At 46.8% G+C, this 10,433-nt stretch overlaps 1 protein-coding gene across 1 annotated transcript; it reads right to left on the bottom strand.

The window, feature by feature from the left end:
• Window positions 1-2,016: 2,016 nt before the first annotated feature.
• On the bottom strand, window positions 2,017-4,096 carry LOC136518673 (protein LATERAL ROOT PRIMORDIUM 1-like). Its single transcript, XM_066512350.1, has 2 exons — window positions 3,399-4,096; window positions 2,017-3,285 (listed from the first exon to the last, which is right to left on the bottom strand). The coding sequence occupies exons 1-2, from the start codon at window positions 3,967-3,969 to the stop codon at window positions 2,951-2,953; spliced, it is 906 nt and encodes a 301-aa protein (XP_066368447.1). The 5' UTR covers window positions 3,970-4,096; the 3' UTR covers window positions 2,017-2,950.
• Between the last annotated feature and the right edge of the window lie 6,337 nt (window positions 4,097-10,433).

Here is a 10,433-nt window from a genome sequence, read left to right as displayed (position 1 = left end):
CGACTTTAGGGAGGAGCAGCGTTCGACTGGACACGCGGGTGGCGGCGTGGTCTAGGGAGAGGCGATTTCCTTGGGGACGTGGGAGTGGTTGTGGTATATTTTTGGGAGGCGAGCGCGGGCATCGGTGCGGACTGCAGAGCAAGGAGATTAGTGCGGGGTAGGGGATTAGCAGGGCGATTACGAGCCGAGCGAAGCGATTAGTCGCTAATCAGCCGATGACCTTCTGGTCTTTTTAGACGTAGAGACAGAGACAGAGATTAGTGAATGCATCAACGTACGCAGTGGCTGTTGGTCCACTGCATCAAATAATCGAAAAAAGAATCGCCCTGAACAGTGGCCGTGCTCCCCGAAGGTAGGCAGCGCTGGAGCACCGCCGCATGGGACCAAACAAACAAACAAATGGTTAGCCCCCATCAACACGCATTCAATAATGCTTAACACCAGTGTGAGCCTGACGGTGACAATTGATAAGATGGCGTTTGGCCCGCAGCAGAAAATTTTCCATAGATCACACTGCACTAGCTACTGACTCCTCCAAAGTCTTGCCCTGTTCGCTTGGGCGATGCAATGCAATGCATGTGATACAAAGAACGGAGTACTATTTTGCGTTCGTGCTGCGGGATCAATCATTGGACACGACACGAGTAGGTGAGAAACAGACAAGACAAATTACTGCTCCAACCTAAAACAGGAGGTCCCAAATGTCCATGAACAAGTTTCTGCGTCCAATACACACAGTCCTTTGAGTCCACACCACCTTTGCGATATGCACTCGATTAGAGTTGGGATAAGATCGGTGAAATGCCTACTTGGCCTCACTTATTCTCGTGTAAAATGTGCAGATACCGGAGCCGTTCGGCTGGCTGAATTTGATTAAAAAATACTGTTTCAGCTAAATGTTGTATAAGAAAAAAATTGTTCCAACTAAAAAAACAAGCTGAATAATGTCGTTTTTTTTAAGCCGAACGGGGCCACTATATTGTATGCCCAGCACACTCTCTTTTCATCGATGAAGAAATTACCGAAATGAAAAATTTTAACAACTCAGTCAAAGTTCCCCTGAAATCCTAAACAAATACTAATTAAGACACAGCAGAGAAGGTTAAAACGATCTTTATTTACAAGGCCATGTTTAGTTCCTCCCAATTCCTGAATTTGGCACTATGCAAAAAGAAGATTCTCTGTCACATCAAACTTGTGGTACATGCATGGAGTACTAAATATTGACAAAATAAAAAACTAATTGCACAGTTTGATTGTACTTTACAAGACGAACGTTTTGAGCCTAATTAATCAACAGTTAGACAATTATTACCAAATAAAAACAAAACGCTACAATAGCTACAGTACGCCAGGAATCCGGCGGCGCCGAATCCGGTGGCCAACTAAACATGGCCCAATTAACGCTTTATACCTGGATTTCCATATGCAATGGTGTTACTGTATTCATCATCAAACGTACTGTAGTACTCTTTTTTGTTGCCACTCGCCCCTATAGTGATTCCCAAATGGGATGAGTATCAGTGTACTACTACTGAGGCTAAGAAATGTTTATCAGCACATGCGTTGCACATTGGCCTTTTAGTAGGTCTTAGGTACAAGTTCCGATGCATAGATAAGATGCTTAACAGCACATCTGTAACAACGCCGTGTTTAGTTACTCCTCTAAAGTTTACTCTCCTAAAGTTTACTATCTATTGTATCGAATGTTTGAACACATGTATGAAATATTAAATATAAATTAAAAAATAATTAATTATCCAGTTTGTAACTTACGAGACGAATCTTTTAAGCCTAATTAGTCTATAATTTTAACAATGTAGTGCTATAGTAACACATGTGCTAACGATAGATTAATTAGGCTTAATAAATTCGTGAATTTTCTATAATTTATTTTTTATTAGTATCCGAATACCCATGCGACATCCTAACACGTGATGTAACACCTTAAAATTTTACACCCTGGATTTAAGAAGCCCTAAATCAGGCAGGCAAAAACCATTGCATGCTAGTCGTATGCTATTGCAGGCAAACGAAACACGCAAGATAGAACTGCCACCGTAGGCAGTGTCAAACAAACTGTCAAAGCAGTGTAGCTTACTTAACAAGGTAACATGAGAATTTAGAATATATCGGCGCATGGAGCCCAGAGCACGCAAGCGACAGTAACTGAAGTCACGGCATTTGGTGAGCATGGGATCAAAGAGTCAAACTTTTCAGCTGGCAAACCAAACACCAATTATCCATCCCGTCATTAAGAGACAAGTATCACCACTCCGGTACTAGTACTACTAGTCAGTAAAGAACTGCTCCTAGAGCCCCGTTCATGGGAAATTCTTTGGCCCGTTCCTAGTTCCTACGGAATCAAAGTTAGGCTCGTTCCTAGTAGCACAAATTTCAGTAAAAGGCTATGTGAAATTTGTGCATTAGTACGTCGAATACTAGGCTCCATGAAAATCCTTCGAAATTTCACTTGTTCCAAAGGCCAACAGCCCCAGCGCTGTGACTGAGTGTTGAGCTCCCACTTCCAGTTTTTCCAAAGATGCACTTTCCGCCTGATGGTAACAAGGACTCCATTGGCACGACATGGCCTTGTTTAGTTAGGGGAATTTAAATTTTGGGACTACTATAGCACGTTCGTTTTTATTTGACAAATAGTATTTAAACATGGACTAATTAGGCTCAAAACATTCGTCTCGCAATTTCCCACCAAACTGTGCAATTAGTTTTTCTTTTGCTCTATGCACGGGCCGTAAATATTCGATGTGACATATACTATAGCACCTTTTTAGAAATTGGGGTGGAACTAACCAGGCCTGAGCTACTGCACTACTATAATGCTACTGCTTACAGTCACGATGAGCTGAAACAAAGGAAGCTAGCGAACGACAGACGATGGCACTACCCTTGCTCGGTCTTGCTGTGTGTTGCTTATCATCGACCGATCGGTTCATGGTGTGTTACCGTAGCCCAGGCCGCCGAGGATGAACGGGGCGCTGGCGCCGCTGTACAGGTTGGGGCCCGCTGCGGCCGCGGCAGCGCTGCTGAGGTTGAGGTCGGACGCGGTGGGCATCACGGCGGCGGAGGCGGCGGCGCGGCCGTCGGCTTCGGCGCCGTGGTCGTACAGGAGGCCTCTGAACAGGTGCCCGTTGATGGTCACCGCCGCCTGGTACGCGACCTCGCCGCTGCCGCCGGCGCCGCCGTCGTCCACGGACGTCACCCGCACGCACCGGAACACCGCCGGCCCGCGCACCTGCCGCGGCAGGCTGTCCTTGAACGACGCGTCTGCGGAGGACGAGGAAATCATCAATGGCTGAGTGATCGTTCTTCAATTGTGTCGCCGTGCAATTGTGCGTATGGAATTGGAATGCCAACATGCGTGCGTGCGATGCGGTTACCTTGGTGGCTCGAGGAGGTGTCGAAGCTGCGAGGCGTGGTGGCGTTGGAGGTGGAGGCGCGAGAATTGGTCGTCGTCGTCGCCGTGGGGGTCGGGCACGCGAGGCGGGGTTTCTTGGTCGCGGCGGGCGTCGGGGGAGGAGGGGAGGCGCCACCCGGGAGCTGCAGGCGCTCACGGCGGCGCGCGGCGGGCACCCAGGTGCTCCTGACATGGGTGTCACACTCGAAGCCACGGCTGTTGCAGCAGGTGCGGCAGCGGCTGTGCGTGCAGCCCTTCTTCGCCTGGTTGCCGCAGTCCTGGCACGTCGCTGCGCCGGACCCGGACCCGCCGCGGCCGTGGTCCATCATGGCGAGGGCCTTCTTGCCGGGGGACCCATCCGCGGCCGCCGACTCCTGGTGCCAGAACTGGATGGCGCCAGCGGACGACACGGCCGGCTTGCCGTTACCGGAGGCGGCGGCGTCAGCGTCGACGAGGGTGCGCTGCGCCGCGGTGATGAGCGGGAGCACGGGGTCGTCGGCGGCCGCCCGGTGGTGGTGGTGATGGAACGAGCCCGCGGGCGCGACCACGAGCATGCCGACGTCACCGGGGGCGCCTACCGCCCCGTAGCCGAGCGCCGCTGCGGCGGCGGCGGCGGCCTGGTGGCGCGACGCCGCGGCCCCCCAGAGCCCTGCCGCCAGCGAGGCACCAGCGCCGGACGAGGCCGAGACGGCGCCGGCATTGAAACCCAGCGAGAGGTCGTCCCCCCGGCCGGCGCCGGCGGGCGACGGCAGCCAGCCCGCGATCGCCGTGGTGTCCGACGGGAAGCGCCGACCCGACGACGACGCCACGCTTACTCGTGGAGAGCGGAGCGGTGCGGAGCTGATGAGCTGAGCAGATAGGATCAAGCACAGTGGTCGTCTAGGCTACGCGAAAGGAGAGCTAGAAAGCGCAAGATCTACGTACTACCTCCACTTGAATGGAGCCTACACTCCCCTTTCTCCCTCCCTCGCATCACCTCCGCTATAAAGAATCGCCGTCTAGTTGCGGGAGCACTCAAAAGACCTAGAGGCTACACCTGACCCTGCTTAGCTACTCCCTCCAATTAGAAAAAAAATACAATTCTAACTTTAAACATAAGGGGGTGTTTAGATCCCACCCAAAATCCAAAATTTTCCAAAATTCTCCGTCACATCGAATCTTGCGGCACATGCATGGAGCAATAAATATAGGTAAAAAGAACAACTAATTACACAGTTTGCCCGTAATTGACGAGACGAATCTTTTAAGCCTAAATAATCCATAATTAGACAATTTTTATCAAATACAAACGAAAATGCTACAGTGTCTATTTTCCAAACTGTAACGGATCTAAACACCCCCTAAATACGACGGAGGCCTAGGAGTCGTACTAGTACCTACTCCTTCCGTAAAAAAAACCCAATTCTAACTTTTTAATCTGAACACGTGTGCTTCGTCTCACCGTTCTCTCTCTACGCGCGGTCAGCTGCTTAATTGGAGTACTTTCCTCTGTCCTTTTCTTCATGCTTTTCCATAGATTAGGAGGAGTATGCATCAACGGAGAAGGAAGGACCGGACGAGAGGGAGATCGAATCGTCCGCGTGGGGACCGGCTCTGAGAAATTCCTCTGCGCGGTGCGGGATCGATCGCCACCCGGCCTCTGCCCTTTGGGCAGGCAGGGAGCTCTGGCTCGCTGCGGCTGCCTCTGCCTCTGCTGCCGCCGCCTGCAGGGCAGGTGCAGGTCCAGTCCAGGCGTGCAGCGCGGCGCTGGCTGGACTGCTCTGTTCTGGACCTCTGCTGCTGCCGCGCCGCGGCGCGCGCGCCCGGCTGCGCACAGGACATGTTTGCGCGTCAGCTGGCACTAGGACGGCAGCCTAGTTGCCGCCTAGATCGGCGGCAGCGCGCGCACGGCGCAGGCGAGCTGATCCGTGTTTGCGACTCGCAGTGGCGGTACCGGCTGCCGCTGGGCTATGCGATGCGCGCTCTCTGGTCGGGAACGGAACACCGAACACGACGGGGTCGCTGCCGGCTGCTGCTGCGGCGGTTAATGGCGCGGCAGGGTAGGTCCTTCTTTTTTCCACTGCTCGGCAGGGGTAGGGGCTCGGGCTACCGGCTAGGGATAGGGCTGCGTACTGTACGCGGCTATGGCTACTACTAGTAGTAGGATAGGAATTGGATGCTAGGCGGGGGACTTTGTCAAGGTACCAGTACACTCCCGATCTATCCTGTTCGGAAGGGGTGGATTATTCCGATCTATCCCGGAAGGGGTGGATTATTTATTGTAGGTTGATTTGGTGTTTGAGAAAAATATTGTTGTTGGCTAAAATTTTACGATCGTTTATGAGCAAACGAACAGGCTGTCCTCTGTTAAAAATGAAACTGTAATTCTTGTTTTGCAACAAGTCAATAAATTTATTTTAATCAAATTTATATAAAAAATTAACCTCTACTCACTCCATCTCAAAAAAAATCTAGGTATAAATATAGACAAGACTTCTCGCAACAAAAAATTTTGATTTGTTTAGCCCATATTTAGTTTCAACCTAAAATTTCAAAAAGTGCTACAGTAGCCATCACATCGAATGTTTGTGGCCCGTGCATGGAGCACTAAATGTAGACGAAAAAAACTAATTGCACAGTTTGGTGGGAAATTGCGAGACGAACGTTTTGAGCCTAATTAGTCCATGTTTAAACACTAATTGCCAAATAAAAACGAAAGTGCTACAGTAGCCCAAAATTCCAACTAACACGACGTTAAATTCATACCTCGAATTGCACTCTCTCTAGACCTAGAGAGACTCACTTCATCCCTTAAATTTTGATGAGTGAAATGTTTTTAAGTTTGAAAAAATAACTTAATTAAAATCTAGAACTGTACTCTTTTTAAGATGCAGGTAGTAACATCATAGTCCATAGATGCAGTTTCCCGCCAGGGCTTGTTTGATCAAAAGAATACAAAACACATGAAAGGTAGAAAACGTAAGGACTGAAGCGTCAAAACAAAGAAATGGAAAAATGTAGGAACATATGATAAGAGGTGTTTGGGCGCAGGAATATATGTAACCCATGATATTGTTGATTAATTAAGACCACAATCAATTTCGGTTTTTTAGGAAAGATGAAAGGATATTATTAATTAAGACCACAAGTAATTTTAGTTTTTTAGAAATAACAAAAATATATTGTGAATAATACCACAAGAAAAAATATGTATAAAAACAGGAGCACAATGCCCCGTTAAAATATTACAAATAGTCGTTGCACATAAAAGGGTAAAGTAAAACATTTAAGCCTGATAAGGGTCCTAAGCCAATAAGAGTTGACTTCACATGTTACAGCATTAACCCTAATTGAGGTGGTCATAGACACGCAAAAAAAAAAGAGAGAGAGATCAATATAGGTCCTCAATCTTATGACCTACTCCCTCCGTCCTATAAAACCATAGTTTTAGAGATTAAAATTTGATAATGCTTGGCCACGGACGACCGTCCCTTCCGGACGCCGCGCGTCTCAATCCACCTTGTTGCTTTCTCCCACCGTGCGCCTCACTCGCGCCACTCCCTCACTTGCTCCTAGCTCCCACCTGTCGCGCACCCTACCTGCGCCGCTCGCTCCTCGCTCCCACCCGTCGCGCACCCCCACCCGCACCGCTCGCTCCTCGCTCCGGCCGCGCGTCGCCTGCCCGGCTGAGCTAAAGGGCTATGTTGGTGGTGCTGGTAGTGGTTGTGCCCGTGCGCCGCCGATGGTGCTGGTGCTGGTGGTGCTCGCAAACCACCGGATCCCACCCTGACGACCGGAATCGACTGGTCCCGACCTTCACATCCCCTATGTTGCAAATGTATGTTTCAAGTGTTTTAGTTGTTTTAGAGGTACGTTGCAATTATTTCATATGGATGTTCCAAAAGCAGATCAGGATGTTGCAAGTGTTTTAGAGATATGTTGTAAGAGTTTGTTCAAAATGTTTTATCTGTTTCAGACGTATATTGCAAGTGTTTTATCTGGATGTTGCATATGTTACAATGGCTATGTTGCAAGTGTATGTTCCAAATGTTTTATCTGATTCAACCGTATGTTGCAGTTGTTTTCATATTTGTGTTGCAAAAGTAGATCTCGATGTTGGGTGTCCGAGCGAGGAAGAGAGAGCTAGCGCGGGAGCTTAAGCTAGCGGCAACGCTCCAACGGAGGACATGCAGGTGTTTGCGCTAGCATACGCGGCCCTAGAGTGGGTCCTCATCACACTACTCCTGATCAACAGCCTGCTCGCCTACGCCATCGTCGTCACGTGGGAGCCATCACGGCATGGTGACGTGGGCGCGGCAGGCAGGCTCTCATATTACGTGGGCGTCGGGGACAGGACGTGGCATAGCAGGTGCGTCGAAAGGGAGCTGCGTTCGGATGTGGGCCTAGGGCCGACGTCCGGGCACTAGCCTTGCCATTTAAAATGTGTCTCATAAAGACCGCACGGAGATACTACTCCGTCCCATAAAAAGAGTCGCTATGGGACTCGTGGTGGTTAAACTTTCTTAAGTTTGGTTAGATTTATAGAAAATATTAGCAATGTTTATATCTCCGAATAAGTTTATTATAAAAATATATTCAACAATTTATCTAATGATACTAATTATGCATCATAAATGTTAATACTTATTGATCAGCTAGTGGCCCTCATAGATGCCTCCTCGGACCTAACAAATGCAGCTTGGGTTCATTTATCAATATTGATATGAGATTGCCTTCACGAAACTCAAGTCGATTATCGAAAAAATTGGGGTTCGGCAATGATAACCCAAGCGAGCGTGGAAAATTAGGACTTAGTGATGATGCCTGGCAATGATGCCTTCGCCAGGCATTGGTGATTTGTTATATCAACAACAAAGATGGCACATCGACAAGGACCATTTATTAGAGGCGACTGGCTTGCCTGCCTCTAGAAATAAAAGAACACCCATCTTTGAAAATCTTTTCTGTAGTAGTGATCATTTAGAACCGTTTGGCTTCACCACCAAGTGAGCATAGGATGAGATGAATAAAGATAGGGCTCCACACTTCGATGGCATGAGTTTTCCATGTTGGAAAGTGCTTATGGAAGCACACCTTCAAGCTAGGAGGGTTGATGTTTGGCGTGTCACCGATGATGGTAGAAAGAATGAGACCAAGGCCAGGACACAATATGATGTTATTGCGGAGTCTATTTTATTGTTCTCTCTTGGTGATAGTGTGTTCAATCGTGTTTTTGCTTGCACAAATGCACATGAGCTTTGGAATGCTATCAATGAGAACAATAGAGTCACAAAGGACGTGCAAAATCAAAAGTATCATGTTCTCATTGAAAAGCTCAATAGTTTTAAAAAAATGAGCATGAGAATGCACAAGAAATGTTCTCATGCCTAAATGTTCTTGTCAATGAAATTAATGCTTTATGCATGAAGGACATTGTTGATGACTTGTACAATCAGAAGATCATTCAAGCAGTTCGAAAGCAAGAGTACAACATGATCATCTCTTGATGAGATAACACCAAATCAAGTACGACAAGATCATTGCTCATGAGCTTTGAATGGGCATCAAGAACACTTCTTCACCAACTCCATGCATCAAGAGCTTGGCCGTTACGAGCAAGCACAAGAGCAAGAACGAGCCAAGGTGGGCAAGAATCAAGGTAAGTGAAGAAGAAGAGAGCGACGATGATGGTGAAGAAACCTCAAATTCTTCACATGAGGTTGAGTATTCAAATGTCCAAGCCCAAGAAAAAAAAAGATAGCATATCATGTATGGGTAATTTGGAAGATGTGATACTCGATTATTGTTGATGGTAGGATAGTTGGCTTTAAGAAGAGGGCCAAGGAGTCAAGGAGGAGGATGGATGAGGCTTGCAAATAGCAATTAAAAAATGGCCCGAGTGCTCAAAACATTTGCTTAATTTCAAGTGATGGAGTCAAGCAAAGACACATGCTCAAGTTCTTTTTTGGTAAACTAACCAAAATTTCATTTTTTTGGTCAATACACCACGTAAAAATGATTTTTAGCAATAGTTTGAATTTTTTGTAGGGGCGGCTGGTGATAGAGCCGCACCTATAGTGGCATGCTCGGGTGCCCAAACACCAGCTGCCCCTACAAATGGAACAGTAGGGGTGGCTGGTGATACGAGCCGCCCCTACAAATGGAGTCTGATTTGTAGAGGCGGCTCACTCACCAGCTGCCCCCGGCATTGCTATTTGTAGGGGTAGCTGGTGATTGAGCCGCCCCTACAAATGCCCTTGTATAAATAGCTCCGATTTGTAGGGGTGGCTCAATCACCAGTCGCCCCTACAAATAACCCACATACAAAACAGCTGCAACACCTTGTTCCTCCTCGGGTCACTCACTCCAACCCGTGAAAGAAAGGTGGGGAGGCCTTAGGCACCTCCCAAAAATTGCTCTACTAAGGAGGGAAGGTTTTGATCTCAAATCCTTTGGTGGAGAGGTTGTAGAAGGTAAGAAAATACTATTCCACACTTTTTTTGAAGTTTTAATGAATGGTTAGTGGGTAATTAGAGTTTTCTTTTTCTCTCTCTTCTATGGTGCTTGAGCTACTTATGAAGCAAATTAGACCCAAGTTTTAAATGTACTAGGGTAAATTAGGGAGGGGAACAAGATCATACCCTTATTTGGTACATGTTTCTTGATTTTAGTGAACAAGTAGTTACTTTTATGGATGTTTCATGTGCATGTGGATCTAGATCTATGGTTTGGTTTTTTTTATTAATTTTATTTTTGTAAATTTATGTTTGATGAAATTGGACTAGGGTTTGTATGAAAGATATTGGGTAAAGTATAATTGTTGCTAATTGTTGTCTTTGAAATTGTTTATTATAATCAATAAATATGTATTTTAATTATTTATGGATAAATGGGCCATTAATTAATTTTTCTCTACCATGATGTGTTTGTATGCTTCATGTAATTATATTAGATTTATATTCATATATATCTGAAGTATATACAATTATTCTCAAGTAATTATTAATTTGATTCATTTTTATATATATCTAAATAAGTA

Source organism: Miscanthus floridulus, chromosome 17, assembly GCF_019320115.1.
Source record: "Miscanthus floridulus cultivar M001 chromosome 17, ASM1932011v1, whole genome shotgun sequence".
Lineage (NCBI taxonomy): Eukaryota > Viridiplantae > Streptophyta > Magnoliopsida > Poales > Poaceae > Miscanthus > Miscanthus floridulus.
This window is presented reverse-complemented; position numbering and strand designations above follow the sequence as displayed.

Excerpts from the sequence above, each read along its gene's own strand:
- LOC136518673 (XM_066512350.1), bottom strand. The coding sequence starts at position 3,969 with ATGCTCGTGGTCGCGCCCGCGGGCTCGTTCCATCACCACCACCACCGG. Across the intron at positions 3,286-3,398 it reads CACCTCCTCGAGCCACCAAG|ACGCGTCGTTCAAGGACAGC; the intron begins GTAACCGCATCG and ends CGTCCTCCGCAG.